The following is a 20341-nucleotide window of genomic DNA, read 5'->3' as shown; positions in this document are numbered from 1 at the left end:
ACACAAGGTCAATTCAACATCAAAGTAATTCACTCTAAGTAGTGGAAAAAATTCATATGATCATCTAACAGATGTAGAAAAGGCACTTAATGATATTATATATTCATTCTGAGTTAAACAAAAGAGCTCAGTAAGCTAGAAAGAAAACTTCATCAACCTTATAAAGATCATTTATGAAAAACCTACAGATAAAAAAATTCTTAATGGCGTAAGACTGAATGCAGTCCCCTTAAGTTTGAGAACAAGGCAATTTCTACACTCACCATGTACACATGCCATTTTAAAGAAATTCTCAGAAAACAATACCAACTATAATGGGGGGCAGGGGAATCAGAACAATTATTTTAGAGGGAATTGATTGAGAAGTATGCAAAGAAACTTTATGTCAAAAATATTCTACAAATTGATGTACTATGGATTATACCAGTTTGTGCAGCTATCAACAGTGAACTAATCACAACCTTAGGAACTGAGTACTTGGCTCTTTAAAAGCTTCCTCAATTTAAAAAAAAAATAGGTATTTTTCACAAAAGTATTTGCCTACTATAGCCCAGGTATTAAGAAAGCAAAGCTAAATGATGAAATTCAGAAAAGAAAGTTTACAGTCTTACAAGTAAGGAAGTGCAGAGTTAAGTTTGTAAGATTGGCCAGAGAGGGTGGGAAGGGTAGCAGTAGGAAGACTGTCAAACAAAAAATATCACAAATATATACAGTACATTTAGAAATAATAGAAAAATAGTAGACCTGGGCAATTTACTAATTTAGGATGCTCAAGGTCTGAGGGGGCAGGGGAAGGAAGGACTATTAAAGGGCTCTATAAGTTGAGACCTGATTATGTAAAAATCCATGCAAAATATTATGCTTTAGCTGTCTGGCAACAGGGGAATCACAGAAAATTTTTAGTTAAGGAGTAAGAAATACAAATCTAAGTTTTGAAAATTAAGTATAGAAAAAACCTGAAATGGAAATTAGAAAAGATTCAGGTTATAGCTCCCCTCCCCCCCATAAAAGCTATTGCAATCTATACATTATTTCACCCAGTCACAGCAAAACACTCACTCTAAACTTAACTGGATGGAGCATCCACCAAGATAGATCACATTCAGGCACATAAAATTCATTAACAAATCTTAAAGAACAGAAATCATACATGCTCTCAAACTACAATAGAGTTAAAATAGAACAGAAAAAGAGCTGGAAAATGCCCAAATACTTTAAGATTAAACAACACATTTCAAACAAAGACAATGATCAAAGAAGAGCTCTCAAGAAAAATTAAAGAATATAATGAACTAACATAAATAAAAATACAACTTATCAAAATCTGTGGGATGTGGAGAAAGCAATTTTTACAGAGAAACTGATAACACTGAGTGCATTTAGAAAAGAACAAAGACTAAATCAATCACCTAAACTTCTACCTTAGGAAAACTATAAAGAAGAGAGTGCACAAATTAAAGCTAAGATAGGCAGAAAAAGGGGAAATGACAGAAATCATGGCATGAATCCATAAAATTGAAAACTAGAACAGAGACTGTCAACAAAATCAAAAGCTAGTTCTTTGGAAATATCAAAAAAAAATCGACAAGCCACTACTGGGGGAAAGAGAAATGTCAAACTAATCAATTGTAGGATCAGTTTTGCCTGAAGAAATACTTGTATAGATCTGTTGTATTACCAATGTGAATAGTTAGCATTACTGACCTGCATGCTTAAAAATTAAAAGGGTTAAAAAATAAGAAAGAGGTTAGCCAGTTTAAGGGAAAAGAGAGAAAATGTAAATTACACCAATTCTCTACAATCTCTTCCAGAGACAGAAGCAGAGAGAATATTCCTAATTCATCCTAGGATTGCTCTCTATCAAAACAAGACAAAGATATTAGAAGAAAGAAAAGTACTAGACCAGTATCTCTTATGAATATAGATGCTAAAACTATCAACAAAATAGTAGCAAACTGAATCCAACAATGTATAAGAAGAATTATACACCATGGCTAACTGGGACTTATTCCAGGTATGCATGGCTGATTCAGTATTCAAAAACCAGTTATTATCAACCATCAAATCAAATCAATCAACAGATTAAAAACAGAAAAGCCTATTAAAAACAGAAAAAGCCTATTACCGACGCTAAGTAAAAGTCAGTAAGCACATATATCAGAATATAAGGTGCTATCCATTCACATCATATGCCAACACCTGGACTATGATGGGAAATTAGACAAAATTCAGACTCTCATAGAACCTACAATCGATGGTAGACACAGACATTAAACAAGTAATCACAAGTCCCCATAGTAGGGACATAATTTAGACTGAACAGAAGTGGCAGGCTGCCGCTGGTGAAGCACTATCTGCTTCCTAAAAAACAGAAAGGGTATGATTAAGGGGAATAATACAAGCATAATAGACAAAGGTCCTGAAGCAAAAAAAAAAAAAAAAAGTACAATATATTAGATGTACTAAAAGGAATCCAGGTTTAAGATCACAGAAAGATGATTAAAATTTGCTTGCAGCTTCATTGCTCATCAGGTAAAAAAAAAAAAAATAAAGGTGTCCACTAACAAAACACTTTAGGTGATGAATCACAATATTTCCGGTAAATAGGAATATAGGGCTGATATATGTCAAAAAGATAATGAAAAAATTGGGGGAAGTTATAGAATTTGAAGAAAAAAACCTTTGAGTGTTACGATCTCTTCCTAGTTATGCTCAAGACTCACCCATTGTATCTACCACTTCAAGGAGATGTTCAAAAGTTTAAAAGTATCTTTTTAAAAAATTAAGACACATCACCCTGTAAAAGGTAAGTTTCTAAAACAGTTTGTACAAAAACTTGGTTTTCTTTTTCAAATATGGTTAACTGTCAATATTTAGTATATCTATTTAAGAATATCCATTTGAATTATCTAGCCTCTAAAGCACATTGAGATTCCTTCAATGACTTCTAGCACTGTTTAACACAAAACAAATTACATTTCTAACTATAAGTTTAAGATCTTATAAAGGAATTACTTACAGGAACATTAAGTGCATACTGTAGTCCTTGAGGAAGTCTTTCATGTGTTTCCATTTGCTCTTCATCATTTTTCACTGTCTCCTCATGGACCATGAGTTCATCATGTGGTATCATATCCTGCTGTCTCATTTCACTTTCTTGTAACACTTCATCTGCAGCAAGGATCTCCTGGTGAGGCATACTCCGATCTTGAAGTACTGACTCCTGCAGTTCCCCAGACACGGTAGACTGGCCAGATACTCCACCCATTACAACCATTGCCCTGGAAGACTGCATTTCGTCTATGCCGCCACATTTAAGAAATAATCCTTCCAGTTTGTCGTCAATGTTCATGCTTAAGTATAACTGCCTAGAAAGACCAAGTTTGGCAACAAAGCATAATAAATTAGTTTTACATGTTTGCTTGACTTTTTTATTTCAAATTATGAAAGGTACACATAATAGAAAATTTAACTTAATGTAATTTAGAATTGCCTCATTTTAAAATTACTAACATATTTTTATTGATAACTAGGCATAAAGCTCTATACTCTTTCATGATGAAAAATGAGTCTGATATTAATTAAATTGGAGAAAAAGTATTTGTAATGCCAGTCTAAAGATCCATATCTTTAATATGTGTCTTAACTGTAAAAAATAAAAGGAATGCATGCATTAAAGAAACTGTCAGGCAAATCATAAAGGAAATTTAGTAGTCACTAAATATAAAAAATAATCGTCACAGTAGTAATCAAAAAAATAAATATTAAACAATCAGATTTTATCCACCGAACTGATAATAATTCATAACGTTAGCCAATGTTGAAAAGGTTAAAATAACAAAAATACACTCGTCTAGTGAGTATGGGATTATAAATCAGTTCAACCACTTTTTAAGACATTTTGATTCGAACAGCTAAAAGCCAAAAATATGCACATATTCTTTGAACCAGTGATTAAATACTTAGAAATGTGTACTAATGAGATAAAAAACACATACAAAACTATACATGGAAAACATTAGTATTACTTACAATAACTAATACTGAAAATATACTATGTAATCAACAAAAGTAAATAGTTAAAAATATATTTATACATATTCACACGTTACTATAGTCAACACAACTATTGGTAAACTAAAAATTACTGAATTTTATGGATGAATTTTATTATATTTAACATATCTCAATAGAGTTTTTCTTAAAAATAACATCAGAATAATGGCTACCCTTGGTGAAGGAGCTGCTAATAAAGAGGAAGAAAAAGAAGGGTGTTAGGGAGCTGGTCATGTATTCTCTTGAACTGGATACTGGCTGCACAAGTAGGTTCACTTTGTAAAATATCAAGATATACACCTGTGAAATATGTGCATGTTCCTATCAGTTATTATACTTCAATAGAAAGTTATTAGTCTCTTGAAAGATAAAAAGTCCATATAGCCCATATAAAATATTCTTGATAAATATTTGAAAATCTGGGGAAATATTCCAAGATATAAAGGGATATGCATGTGTGTATATATAAATGTCATAGGTTTGCCTAAAAAGTTAACAATATTAACATTATTGGGGCCTCTCTAGTGGCGCAAGGGGTTGAAGTGCAGCACTATGAAGCTATCCACAGCCACTGCAACACAAGTTCGATCCCCAGCCAGGAAAGTGACCCACATGGCTCAGCAGATCTCCCCGGTCTCGCCTGCTGCTCCCCTCAACAGTGTAGGTATATTATCTATTTGTTCTGCTCCACACTGTCTCAGGTAAATCCACTCACCCCCAACATCTCTGGCTTGTATACCAGTTCTTGTATACATAAACAAAATAAATCTTTAAAAAAAAAATTAACATTGTCATATTTAGGTGACTTCCCTGGTAGCTGAGGGGTTAAGTCTCAGCACTGTGACTGCCAGAGTTCCATCCCCACACATGGCACAGCACACCTTTCTTGATTCTACTGATGCTCCCCTCAGCAGCATATTGCAGTAGCCCCACCTGTTTTGCTCCCCACTCTATCTTTGGTGAATCCTCTCATCCCAGCAACTATGGCCTACACTCCCATTCTTACATGCAAAAATAAATTTTAAATGTGTGTGTGTGTGTTTGTGTGTGTCTTTATTTATCTTTATCTTTAATCTGATACTTTTTGGGAAAGACTTATTTATTTACACATATAGAACTGTATATATACAGAAGGCCAGAGGTCTGAGTCCTCTCTGGTGAGAGGATTCACCAGAGACAGAGTGGGGAGCAGAGTAGGCAGACTGATGAAGTACACTGCTGAGGGGAACAGTAGGCGAGAGAGGAGAGATCTGTTGCACCATGTGGGTCACCACCAGGGCCAGGAATCAAATTTGTACTGAAGTGACTGCAGCCAGTTTGCAGTGCTACATCCTAACCTGTTGCACTACCAGAGAGGGCCTAATCTGAAATTTTCTGTAAGATTTTATTTATGTTTTTAACTCTTGAAATGAAATAAAATATTTCACTACAAATACAGTCTTAAATTATTGCACATTTTAAAATATATTTAATAGGGGGTAAGACATTAAGAACTAGACACAATCATAGTACTTTCTCCATTATTATAGAGAAATTGGCAATATTTTGAATCTGCCTTCTAACTTTCGTTGCTGTATATTCATACTGCAGCAACTAACATTATAGTCATGACATCCAAAGAAACTTCACATTAAAGTTCAAAGCACTGTACAGTTTTCTAATCAATTTTTATTAGAATTTATAAAATAACATGCCCTACCTTCCCAATCTGAAAGGCTTACAATTAGTAAATGCATCACCTGTGTTTCAGTGTGTAGCCTGTTTCCTGAATCAATCAAGTAGTGGTTACTACTTTGATTACAGCTTTCAGCAGCAAAAATAAATGAACAGGTAAGTATAATGAAACTACTGAAATCTAAATACTCTTTTATTTCCTAAGGTTATTATCAAGAGAAATATCTTTACTTAAGCACAACTTTAAGAAAAAAAAAATTCTAATTTGCTAATCTTGTCTCCCTGGTACCAGAAATATCTTGAATACTTATACTACAAACGGCAGAGCATCTGATTTTATTTACATAAATCTTTTTAAAGCAGCAAACCTGAAGTCTAAAATAATTTTATATAAATCACTAAATAACCACTCTCTTCAAATATTCTGTTTAATCACATTTCTTAAAAAATAAACTATTCTACAACTAAGTGAAAAGTGCCACAAGGCTAAAATTTGCTTATTCTGACCTTTCCTTTGGAAAGCTGTATCAAATCATTTCCATTCTTCTAAACTATTTACTATTTTCTCAAAACAATTTGGAAAGCCCCTGACTCAAAAAGGAATTAAAGATACACAAAGTCATCCTTTATGTATCATTTACAATTGCTGTTACAATTGCTACTGTCATTATAACTCAGGAACTTTCAAAGAGTATGGGAAATGTAGACATTATTAAAAGATCAATGAAACTGAATTTAAAAGTACTTTGTACTTAAAAAAAAAGGTATCCAAAGTTGAAGATGATTTATTAATCCAACATAAGGTCTTCATCTTCTTAAACCAGTGGTCCCTAATGCCAACATTTTTGGTTATGCATCTTACCAGTTCTGTAAAATTTAGTTTTATATATATATATACACACACACATACATATATATACACACACACACCATATATAAGTGTATATATACACACACACACATATATATACTATCTAAAAATGTTCCTGTAATATTGTGTTACTCTCTGATGTACATATGCAAACAAAAAACAATTTTTACTAAACTTATTCCTAACATTAGTTGAAACAAGTTATTGAAGAAGTCAAAGTTCTTTGGGGTCAGCAAACAGTTGGGGGTAAATGGAAGAACTGAATAAAGCGCCAGAGTGTAGAACTTGGAACAGGAAGGGAGCCACCTCAATAAAACAGGTATAAATAAAAAGTAGAGATAAACTTTAACTGTGAGACAAATGACACCTTTGAAAATTGTTTAAAATAAGTCATATACACAGAAAAAGAACTACTCTCTCCTTTTATACATATGATCTCTTTTTCCTATGACCCCAAATTAAGTCATACTTTTCAAGATAAATTGGCTAACCTAGAAACTAACTATGAGACAATTTCCCGGCAATACCAGAAAATACTATATTATCAACACAGATTTCAATGCCACTGGACCTTGCTCTGACTATGTTTTAAAGTGAGCCTTAGAAAATCTATCAAAATGAAAACTATATAAACCCTTGACCCAGCAACATCACTGCTAAGGTATACACAATCCTATGGACTTATTTATAAAAATCAAACAGATTATGTACAAAGATATCTGGTATAAGCCTTTAATGGGAAATGATTGCAAAAGCCGAAACAACCACTTACAGAAAGCACATAAATTATGATTTAACCATACAATGGGATACATTCAGCCATTAAAGGGAAAAGATAGCTAGCTATACATACCAGATGAAAAGTATACTAAGTTCAAAAAAAATTTTAAGATATATATAAAAATCCTTTACATATAACTGTTTAAAGGATAAATATCTCCAATTAAGTTATTCTGCAGAGGCCTTTTTATTTGTTTTTTCCTGGAAAGAAACTTAGTAATGGACTTTGGGAAACGAAAGAATTTCTACTTTTTTACACCAACCCCTGTTGGGTTTTGTTGATTTTTTTTTTTTTTAAATCTTACAACAGGGGTAGTATGGATCTTAAGACTAATGGGGGGGGGGGAGAGACAAATAAAGTAAACCATACCTATAATTATATAGCTCAACTAGTTTCTGGGCAGAATAAACTGGACCAAAAAAATTAAACAAGACTCACTCAGAGAAAAAGAGTTAATTTTATTGTTTGTGAGACTCTCTTAATAGCACTTATCATCTGCACTTTCCCCCTTCTAAGTTTTGTGTTCTCAATCAGAGCTCTTCTGTGATTCACAGCATATTGAAAAACCATTTCAAGACATGGAAAGGTCCAGCCTCAAAAGTTAATATAAGCTATTTCCCTTCCCTACTTTTAAAATTTTCAGGGTGGATCTTACAAGTCTAATGAAAGTAAAATGATACAATCAATCAATGCTAGGGTGTGAGTAGTTATATGTCTCTTCCTACTGGACCCTTAAAAAGCGAACTGGCTTTTTTGATGCAAATGTCTAGACAATTAATGGAAGTTCAGGGGTTAGGGATACTACACAGGATAGAGAAAGAAAGAAATAATGTATTTTTAAATTATGCCACTTACATAAAAGACTATTCTGGAAGGAAAAAAAATTAACTTGAACTTCCAGAAGTCTTTATCCAAATGGGAAAAGAGGACTAAGTAGAATAAGAAGCCATCCTCAACTCTTTGTGAAGATCCATTATTTTGTAAACCTTGACAAAGGGTTTCTAAAAGGGCAGAACTGTTAAGAGCCAAGACAAGATGAACAATGTCTGAGGGCTACTTCAGCTAAAGGTGGGATGATGCCCCTGCACTTCAAGTTATGCAGAACTTGACTGCTAAAAACTAGAACAAAGAGGTAAGAGAAAAAAAAAAAAAAAAAAGGAAAGAGTCCAGCTCAGGCCAATTTCTCCTTAATTTCCCTTTAACATATAACTTTAAACTCTGCATCATTTTTTTTTTCCCATTTAGTCTTCCTCTATTTTCATCCTTCCACAAAAAAGCTGGAACGTAAAACAGGAATTTTCAGGGGGCAATACAATATTGCTTCCTATTCCATTCAATTCCCCCCTTCTATCCTTTTCTACTGAAAAACGGGTTCAAGTGTGAAAGCAATCCCAACTATAACTGATTAGGTAACCCCTAGTCACTTAACCTGAATAGCAATGCTGTACTCAAAGAAAATATAAATTAGAGGCTATCATTCTCCTTTCTTCTAGGTGGGTCAGCTGATTATTCGTCACTTTCTCCTTTACTGCTTCTAATCAACTGTGAGAAAACAATTAGAAATTAAGCTTTATAGATTTTTAAATTGAAACTAAATCAGTTTTTGAGCACAGCTTTTAATAAGGAATTAAACATTATTATAAGCATTATCAACAATTACTTCTTAATGAGCAAATTGTTTCAGCTTGTTTTCAGTGGACAAAGTTAACAGAAACTTAACAATGGACAAGCTGGGCATTACAATTCATTTTTAATCAACTATACAAGACACTTAAAATGCTTTTTGAGGTTTTTGTATAGGAGGCCTATGTAATTAATGAGAAAAATATATTCCCAAGTGTACTAACAGAGTGCATTATAAGGTTCCAAGATGATCATGACCTGCAGGAAGCACAACTAAAGATGTATTACAGATATAACAAATGTAAAACACTGTGCCAGACGCCTTTTTATGCACACGCACACACCTTATTACTTACAATGACCCTCAAGACAATTACAGTTTTGTGCCCATTCAACAGATGAAGAAATTGGAGTTCATACAAGTCACATAGCTAGAAAGTAAACTGGAATTTAAAAACAGGTTTACCTGGTTCGATGCAATTTTTACCATACCAAAGTACCTCCTGACTTGAAAAGGTTCTGTACTTACTTAGAATTCACTGAAATCAGTTTTTCCTTACCTACCAACTCCAAGGTCACTCTGTTACCACTATTTAGCTTGGTAAAACAATCAAACTCTTCTTTAGCTAGGTATTCCCACTTTATGGCTACCACGAGAAAACTTTGTGACTCAGAACCCTCCTTTACCTTCAGGAGGAAAAGGACATTTTCTATATTTTATATTTCCCACTTTCACATCCCAGTCAAACCTCAGTGAATTTCTTCACATTTTTTCCCCTATGAATTTACATACAGCCTCATAATCCACCCATTCTTTCTTCAAACCTTTGTCAAGATACTTCAGTGACATTAATTTTCCCTTCTATTTTTCCATTTTCACTCGGAAATTTTTTTTTTAATTCTAAATATTACTGATAAATGTAGGCGCAGTGTTAAAGACATATCTATATCAAGGAAGACTACAGGTTTTAGAGTGAATAGATTTGACAACTTATGCCACCAACCTCTAAAATTCTTGAAATAATCTAGCTCTCCCTTCAGTATGTACCTGAATGTTTGCCATTTTATCACCTTTAATTAAATCTGCATTCAAGCATAAAATTTTCTCTCACTGAAAGATATTACTTTTCTGTTTTATTTACCGAATTTGGCTGCAATGTTATTTTCCATTAACTTTTATTAAACAATTTAAAGCTTCAATTATATATTATGGGTCAAAACAGGTTTTAGTGGGCAAGTTTAGGATCATCAATTGTTTTCTTTTCTGTAAAAAGAGTAATTTCCAGGGCCCTCCCTTGTGGCACAGCTAGCGAGGGCACAGTTAATGGGAGGATGTCCACAGCCTCTGCAACATGAGTTCGATACCCTCCCACCTCCAGGGAGATGACCCACATGGCGCAGCAGACCTCTCCTGCTTTGCCCACTGCTCCCCTCAGCAGTGTAGTTCACTTTGATCTGCCTGTTCTGCTCCCCATTCTACCTCCGGTAAATCCTCTTACATATCCTCACCTCTGGCCTGTACCCCAACTCTTGTATACATAAATAAATAAATCTTTAAAAAAAGAATAATTTCCAACTCAAAATATTCTCCTAAGTCATTATTAGCCTGCCTTATACTACAACCGATAAAGTCTATAAAGCAACTTTGCTTGTAGACAAAAGTACTCAAAAGAACTTTAAAACTGATTTTTTTAAAAATCAAGATTTCATAAATTAATACAAAGCATTTTCAGCAAACTTCTTGCTGTCAATTACATTAATTTGGACATTAACATTTCTAACCCATGAAGCTTAAAAATATCAGTATTAGAAATATAAGTATCAAAAAAAAAAAAAAGAAATATAAGTATCAATCTCAAAGTCAATTGGTTAAAGCAAGAGGCCAAAAATCAAACAAAACTAAGGCCAATATGGATTTAACAATCTGACATTTGTCATTGCTAAGGTTTATTTTCTCTCCTATCCTTCAAAGTATAGTTATGATCTAAAAATAATTTCATCTTAAATTTAAAAACAAAATCTACTTCTTCTCTAGATATATTCTACATTCAGACAGCCCTTGAGATATAACTTTTTACAATCACCATTTGGCATATACAAAGCCTATCTTGTAAACTATTCCCCTATAACTTTTAAATTACTACTATTTCAAGACATCTTAATAGGAGTATCACTTATAATAATGGCAACTAGACAAAATGGCCTTTCTGTTTAATGCTAGCAACACTAACAGATGTTTAGCATATAATTTTTAAGACCAATCGTTTAGAGTATGGCAACTGAGAAGAAAAACCTGCTATCCTCTTTCATTACAGGAAAATAACAAATCTGTAAGCCAAAGATAACAGGCATTTTTATAAGCCTGAGCCCATGTCAAATAAAGCAGGACGTGTCCATATTCTGTATACCAAATAATCATAAAACATACACTTATGACAACTCCAATTGTTTTCAATAATAGCTATAATTTACCATGAAAAGGGGAGAAAAGGGTTAAAAAAATTAGGTTCAAGCAAAACAGAAACCTACATTCTATAGGATCTAATTGTTTTATCTTTAATATTTTATGCCAATGCATAAAACTCAAATATTAAATATTCAAAATACTTATCAGGAACCTATCAAGTTTCTATAATCTTGTATAACAAAAGGAATATAAAAATTCCTTAAAACAAACTTCCATGTACACTATACAGAAGCGCTAAAAACTTTTTATTTTTTTTGCAGGTTTATACCATTTTTAATCTTGTCTTTTTTAATATTATAATTTTTACATTGTCTTGTGCCTTTTTCCATCTCAGTTTTAAAACTTTATTTTTAATACATACTATGTAATAGCCACAATTCATTCCAGAAGTGTTAACAATTTAAAACAGTAACATTCTACTTTTTAAACGTTAGTTAAATGTTCTTTACTGATACAAACCCTACTTGTGAAATACAACAGAACTAAAGTTGCATTCATTGTCTTCAAAAACATCAAAAATATCTTATAACCATTTAGTCAATTAAATGCAACTATTCAAATTTATCAAAACTGTCATTAGTCTCTTAAAAGATGGAATCAGCAAAGAATAGCCACACAGAAAGCAGCTACTTCACTTGAGTTTAAAATAGAACAATTTGGCAAGTCACCTCTAGAAAGATATGTATCATAAGAACAAAGTAATGATCAATTATCATATTATTGAGGTAGCAATGACATTATAAAAAAAAACTGTATGTAATATGGGATAAACTAATTAAATAGGTTGTATCCAAATTCAAATTATTCCCAGAGTGTCAAAATTCTTGAGAGAGAAAGAAGAACTAGATGTAAAAAAGAAGAAATTATATAAAAATTCTATAGGGTGTATTTTAACTGAAAGTGACATTTATTTTTTACAATTTTATCTTTTAAAAACATACGTTCAAGCTTCCCTTCAACAGAGTAGATATGGTAATGAGCAAGAAACAATGAATATCACTAGTGTACAGATTGGATTTTTTAAACATCATTTTCCACAAAAAAAGGGGGGGGGGGAGGAGATGGTTCTTCCAGAATAATGGCTAATTCCAGCACCAAGACTTAAAATCTGGTAAAGGCACTTGTTATGCCAAACAACAAAGAATCCATCAAAGTCTGTTAGGGTTCTAGCTAAAGGACCCAAAGCCAATTTTTATTTCCCCTGGCCAAAGTTGGGACCCTTTCAATAATAAGAACCACTAACTACCACGACTCCACTGCAGTGTACTGAAAACACCAAATATGTTTAAACATATCATTTAACTGTGATACCAAGAAAGAATGGTGGTCATTTTTAGTGGAGATCAATAGACTAATTTACCATTTTGAAAACTGATAAATAAAGTAAGGACTTAGGCATATATGCTGACTTCCCTATACTAACTGAAATTCCTGTAAACAAATGACAAAGAATAATTTTCCTTAGAGAAACATCTTAGGATACAATTGACAAACATTAGTTTTAAAATACCACTTTTTCACAGCCATTTGCTAGTGAATTAATCTAGAAATTGAGCATTAAGAGCTACTAACCTCACAAAATCATGAATAACCATACATTAGAGATGAAACCACATGTTTAAAAAGTTGCCCAAAATTTCTAAACTAAATCTACGACTCCCTTAAATCCAACCACCAATTTTCAAGAAATACAGAGAATACACAAGATAACCACAGGAATGTTATCAGCAAAATTCAGACTTTGCAAAGCTGTACAGAACAAATGAGGAAGTTTCTTTAGCAAGGAAAACTAAGGGTCATTCAACCAGTGTCACCTTGTGAGACTTACTTATATCCTAATTTTAAACATGAAGAAAAATTATGTTTATGCAAAAACTGGAAAAATGAACATTGAAATTACAAGCCATTACTATTTTGTGATTTTGTAAAATAATTCAGTACCATCTTAAATATACATATAAGTTTACGTAGGGATAAATTCATGTTTACTTCAAAACAATGTAAGAGCAAATGTAGAGTGAAGAGAAATGGCAGCACTTAGTGCGGATAAAATTGGTCAAGAGCTGCAAATTTTTGTAGTATGGTTATTGGTTCTTGGGGATTTACTGTGCTATTTTCTGTACTGTATCCTTTTTTGTATATTTGATGTTTTCCATTAAAAGATGAAAAGCACAATAAGCCAACAAACTGAAGGAAAGCAAAAAACAAAGGTTACCAATGTAAATATACATTGACAAACTACAGTAGACAGTGGACCACTTTTTTCAACCCTTTAATACTTGTTTCAAAATACAGTATTTAAAACGGGACAAATACTCTAACATATAACTTACAATGAAGTATTTGTCTAAAAGTAAGAATATTTTTTCTTTAAAAGGCATAGTGTTCTTGCTATAAGTTGTTCTCATAATGCCTACGCATACAAGATAAACTTCTTGCATCAGAAGGACCCAGTTACAGATCACTAAGCTAGATGTGTAGTTAAAAGATCTACGTACCCAACGCCCCCAGTCTAAAATGTCAGGCAAATCTTATACTTCAATTTTAAAAAGTTACAACTACCATTTCAACCTAAAGGCAGAGAAATACAATAAAGAATTAGCTCACGGTAATTTTAACTTTTAATTTTTTATTGCATTTTATGATATCAAGACTAACAGTGTCTAATCAGTGAACCATCATCACTAGCTGCAAATTTAGAAATGTCTCAGATTTTTGAAAAAGCATAATTCCAAAGAATTTTCCCAAGTCAAGAGAAAAATATATCTTGGACAAAAAAAAAGTATAACTTCATGTCAGTCCAAACTAAACAAACAGAAAGTAAATCTGACACAAATTTTATGTACTAGTTAATTATTCCTTTTCCCCATATTGAATACATTCTCTCCGTATTACCCAGTAATTAACTAATTGAGTTAAAATTCATTGCCCAGTCTCTCTTGCAACTTGTTATGGTCATGTGACAAAATTATAACCACTGGGATATGAATAGAAACGATACACACAATTTCCCTTAAAGGAAAGGAAAATGTTTCTCCTTTTCTGTTTTTCCACTGACACACAATTATAAACCACCTTGGAACACATGATAGAAGCCACACATAAAAAACAACAGAGCAAGACAAAGATACCTAAGTCATGATGATACCATGGTTTCATGATGATGTTATGGAAAGCCTCCATACTATCTCAACTGTTTACATGAGCTTTTCAAATAAATACAAATGTATTTCTATCATTTAAGGCCTATGTCATAGTAGCCAAGTCCATACTTTATACTAGATGAATGCGACAGCTTAAAAATTATATGCCAAATACCATTAAATTTGATTTTGAGTCTTATTTTCCCATGTATGAAAATTTTTTCTGGAAAATTTAATGTGGATATATATGAGTGTTGGTGACAGAGGGATGAAAAATGTAATATCCTGTAAAAAGATAGGGTTAAAGAGGAAAACATCTTTCCTACTTAAAATTGCACTTAAGGTTACATAGAAGCTACACATATGTTTCAGTGCTACACCAAAGTTAAGATCTAAAATACTGTCACCAGTTCATCTATTTTCTCTTAAAGTTATCTTTTCAAAAACAATGATAAATGCCACATTCTTCCAACTATAAATATCAAATACTTATAAAAAGCAAAAGTCTAACATTCAAAAATGGTTTCTTATTTGAAAACATTTACTTATTTGTGAGTATGAAAAATAAGCATTAAAGTTACCTCAGACTAAGGTGAAAATGAAGACTTCAAGGAAGGGAATGCTGTAGAGTTGAAAAAGAAATCATGGTTGAATTTCATAGGCTTCAGAGACCCTCAATACCACCTTAATCACTTATGCCATCCAATTCCTACAAAAAAGAAAAACATACAACAACAACAAAAATATACCATTTAGGGATGGAAAAGTACTGTACAAATACAATATGGAGAAAATGGCATGGAAATGAAGTGGTCACTTTTTTGTAAACAATAAGCTACACGTGAATGTCCAAAGAGTGACATGTTTTCAAATCTGGAACTGGGAAAATATAACTGCACCGAAGTATTAACTGTAAAAACATCTGGCTTCCACGATGAAGAATTTGCTTAGATTTGGAGTCTAAGCTTCAGAGATATGGGATGCTGAAGGAAACTAAGGGGGCTACAGGCCTAAGGATAGAAAGAGAAAACTTAACACCACTAACATTTGCTTTATAATCTATGAAAAGAGAGAAGTAAACCAAAGACCAAGTTTTACAAATAATAAGTAGCACTAGTCATGTACACAGTGCATGTATATTTGTAACAGACAGGCTAGAATACGTTGTAAAATCATTTAGTACCAAGATACAGAACAAAATCAGCATGGTCATCTTTTGAGGAAAAGATGACAAAAAGATGGGAAAAATCATATGGGGAGACTGTGTGCCATACCCACCTCTCAACCTCAAATTAAGTAAAAATGAACATAAGCCATATACAAAAAATAAATTCCTAACAGTAAATACTTCTGAACACACTAACAGACTAGTAAGTTTATGGAATTTCCTACCATAAAAGTCTTAAAAATATTAGACTCCTATCTATAAGAATGGTTTGTATGTACTCCTTTATAGGAAGCTTGGATTCAGATGAGTTATGAAACATCCTATGATTGCATGTCATGTTTTTACAATAGTACAAAGGCAAGAAGAACAGTCTTTAACCACCTATGACAAAATCAGTAATAATTCTACTTTTAAGCTACAGAAAATACTAATTCACTTTTAAAAAATATTTCAAGCCTACATCCATATTTTTAAAAAAATATAAATTCTGATGGAGTTATTCATTCCTCAGTAAGTATCTTTCATTTTGGATTTTCTAGGACACTGATGCATGTCATTTTTTTTTACAGATAAGCTTTTACCCAAAGTAAAACTTTTCCCCAATAAGACCAAAATATATATAGTGAAATGACAATAGTAATAATAACCTAAGCAGGAGGGAGAAGGGAATCACAATCCAGCTACCCTGATATATTATCAAAAATGCCCAATTTTTAACAATAAGTTATATAAAGATGTACCCTCCCCCCCAAAAAGGAAAATGTGACTTATATTAGTGGAAAACCGCAGTCGTTACAAACCACTTTTGATTATTTCCAGAGTAATCAATGATATCAAAGTAGCTATTATAAATAAGTTGAAAGAAGCAGAAGAACCATTTTTAATGGTTATAAGTTAAAAACATGTATTTTTAATTATAACAACAGTAAACAAATGAGATTTTTAGGAAAGGTACAGATTACTTGATAGAACCACATGGAAATTCTGCAGTTGAAGAGTACCCTAAGTAAAACAAAAACTTTACTAGAAAGTATGGACAACTGATATAAGACAGTCGACTTAAGAAGGAAATCAACATCAGAGATAGCAGTAGAAATTATTCAATCTGAAGAACAGTGAGGAAAAAAAGGTTAAAAAAATTGAATAGCACTTTAGAGATTAACTTACCAACATTTATGGAGTCCCATAAGGAGAGAAGAAAAAGTACAGGAAAAAAATTTGTTTTAAAACAAAACACCAGCCAAAACGTCCCCAAATTTGATGTTTTAAAAGAAATCAAATCTACAGATCTTAGAATCTCAAATATGATAAATACAAAGGCCTATACCTAAACATATCATAATAAAACTGCTGAAAGAAAGCAAACAACAAAATATTTTGCAAGCAGAAAGAGAAAATTTACTTGGCATGTGCAGGGAATCATCAACATAATTAACAGCTGACTTTCAATCAGAAACAAGAGGCCAGAAGACAGTGGAATCACATATTCAAAGTGCTGAAAGAAAAAAAATGGTCAACCAAGGAGGCAGCAAAATTATCTTTCAATAATGAAGGCACAATAGGAAAAGTCTCAGATAAACAAGGAAAGCGAGAAATTTTGTTACAAGAAATACCAAAGAAGTCCATCAAGCTGAAAGGAAAAGAAACCAGACTCAAATACATTGGAAGAAAAGAAGAACACCAGAAGTGATAAATATATAGGTTAAACTAAAAGACTATATAAACATATTTTTCTCATGTCTTCTCTTAACAACTTTTAAAAACATTAAAAATGTATAAAGCAATGATTATACTATCATATTGCTGGGCTTATAGTGTATATAGGTGTTATATAAAAACAATAATGACACCACAGAGGAAGAAAATGGAAGTCCTCCTGGAGCAAAGTTTCTACATTTTACTGATATGAAGAGCAGTGCTAATATTAAGCAGTTTATTCAAATGCTTAATAGAAACACTGTAACAACCACAAAGAAACTCTTAAATCCTGTTGAGTTTAAAACAAACAAACAAACCAGCAATTAATACAGCACAGTAAAACGTATTTAACACAAAAAGAGCAGTAAAGGAGGCAGAGGAACAGAAACCAAAGACAGTAAACAATGGCAAAAGGCAAGTGTAAATTCACAATTTAAATGCGAATGGTCTAAACAGCTCAAGAAAAGGCAGACTATCAAATTGAACAAAAAGCTATGATTCAACTCTATACTGTCAACAAGACTGAAAGTACAAAGATGGAAAAAAAGAATACACAATGAAAATAATAACCCAAGAGAGCTGAGGTGGATATTATCAGACAAAAACAGACTTTAAGACAAATATTACTATAGACAAAGGAAGATACCTTGTATAATAAATTTAGATATTATGACAATTATAAATATATATGCACCAAGAAACCCAAATTAAAGAAGCAATAGCACTATTGAAAAGAAAAACAGAAAATTAAACAATTACAAATGGAGATTTCAATTCCACACTCTAAGTAACTGACAGAACAACTAGACAGGAAAATTAGCAAAGATACTGTAGTGAAAACTTGAGCCACACTATCAACCAACTAGATCATACTGTCATATATAGAAAACTACAAACAAAAGTAGAATACATAGTGTTTTAAAGCATTTTTCAAACAGTCTTCAGGACAGACTACAAGATATGTCATAAAATAAGTCTCAAAATTTTAAAAGGACTGAAATCATACAAGGTGTTTTCTTCAATAGTAACAGAATTGAATTAGAACTGGAAAGCACTCACATGTTTGGAAATCAAATTTCATACTTCTAAATATTAGATACAGGTGGGGCAAAGAAATTACGAAAAGAGAAAGTAGAGGATAGTTTAAACTGAATGAAAATATAGACAAACATCAAAATTTATGGGATGCAGATAAAGCAATATTTAGGAGAAAATTTCTAAGTTTACATTTGAAGAAGAGTCTGCCACTTTTTCTTGATAAACCAGAAAAAGAGTAAACTAAATTAAAAGCAAGCAGAAGGGAATAAAAAAGATTAGAGCGGAAATTAAAGAAATAGAAGAGCAAATTTGGTTCTTTTAAAAGATTAACAAAAGTGACAAATTTTTGGATGCACTGGCTGAGACCAAAGAGAAATACAAATTACCAAAATCAGGAATGAAAGAAGGGACATTACAACTGACCTGATAAAAATTAAAAGAATTAAAAGGACTAATATAAACAAATTTAAGTAAACAAATTAGACATCTGTGAACTAGATAAATTCCTAAATTGACACATGATCAAATAGGAAAGTCTAAATGTAACAACAAACTGAATTGGTATTTAAGTCTTCACACAAAGAAAAGTCCAGGTTCAAATGGATTCACTGATGAATTCCATCAATTTTTAATACCGATCCTTGACAAAACTGGGGAAGGACATTTTACAACCCAATCTAGGAAGTCAGTTACATATATGCTAGTCACAGACATCACATGACAACTATACACCAAATATATTTCATGAACATAGATACAAAAAACTTAAAAATATATTAAAAACATATATATATATGTACATATGTGTGTGTGTGTGTAAAAGGACAATATACCATGACCAAGTAGGATTTACTCATGAATGCAAACATGGTTTAACATCTGAAAATCAATTAATGTAATACCATATTAAGGAGAATAAAGGGGAAAAAAGTTAACTGAACACACGGTACAAAAGGACTTGATAAAATGCAATATCCATCCATAACAAAAATTGTCAACTAGGACTAGAAAAGAACTCCCTCAACCTGTTAAAAGGAATCTACCAAAAAGCCACAAATAACATCAGAGTAATAGCTACTCAATGTTTTCCTCCTAAAAACATGGATGTCTGTTTTCACCCCTTCTATTCAAAATTGTAATGAGGCTCCCTAGCTGGTGAAATAAAGCACACAAAAACAGATTAGGTTTGTAGGCAGGCAGGCAGGTAGGTAGACAGGTAGATAAAGCAAGCAATTAAAAAGAACTCACAAGATAGAAAGGATAAAATAAGACTATACTCTCTGGTGATATGATCCTGTATGTAAAACTACCCTAAAGAATCACAAAATAATTAAGTAGAACTGAGTTCAAAGGGCCACAAGAAATAAGTTCAGTAAGGTCACATGATAGTAGTTCAACAAACAAAAATCAATATATTTCTGAGTGAAATAACTACTATCACCTTCCTAACGAAAATCTGAACTAACACAAATTTTCTTCCTTACCCCTCAGTAGAGTTTCAAAATTTCTTCAGGTAGATTGCTCCCAGGCATTTACCTTTCTAATTGTTACTGTGAATGTATACTTTTTTCCAAATGTGTAGAAAAGAAATATGTAATTTGATAACTGGAATGAAGACAACTGGTTAGTCATCTGGGGAAAAAAAAGCTGAATCACTACATTTATTGCTTATACCAAATATATTCAATATATATCAAGATTTGAAACAAAAATAATGTAACAAAATCTATAACTTTCTGTAAGTACCACAGCTCACATAACCTAAAACTACCAATCTAAAGATACACAATTATTTTATATGCTACTAGCAAACAAACAAAAT

At 32.3% G+C, this 20341-nt stretch overlaps 1 protein-coding gene across 5 annotated transcripts in view; it reads right to left on the bottom strand.

Moving 5' to 3' along the window:
* Positions 1 to 20341, bottom strand: part of ZNF148 (zinc finger protein 148) — a 108198-nt gene that overhangs the window by 56684 nt on the left and 31173 nt on the right. For 4 of the 5 annotated variants that reach the window (XM_004675143.2, XM_012733954.1, XM_012733946.1 and 1 more), the window contains exons 3-4: positions 15197 to 15324; positions 3020 to 3368 (exon numbers count right to left, since the gene is read on the bottom strand). In XM_004675143.2, the coding sequence (XP_004675200.1) occupies positions 3020 to 3352 (333 nt within the window). In that variant the 5' untranslated portion in view covers positions 3353 to 3368; positions 15197 to 15324. The remainder of the gene's footprint in view (positions 1 to 3019; positions 3369 to 15196; positions 15325 to 20341) is intronic. The other variant, XM_012733953.1, reaches the window with a different exon arrangement.

This window comes from Condylura cristata, unplaced genomic scaffold (genome assembly GCF_000260355.1).
Source record: "Condylura cristata isolate star-nosed mole 26May11 unplaced genomic scaffold, ConCri1.0 scaffold00003, whole genome shotgun sequence".
Taxonomy (NCBI): domain Eukaryota; kingdom Metazoa; phylum Chordata; class Mammalia; order Eulipotyphla; family Talpidae; genus Condylura; species Condylura cristata.
Note: the sequence above shows the minus strand (reverse complement) of the source record. Positions and strands in the feature narration are given on the sequence as shown.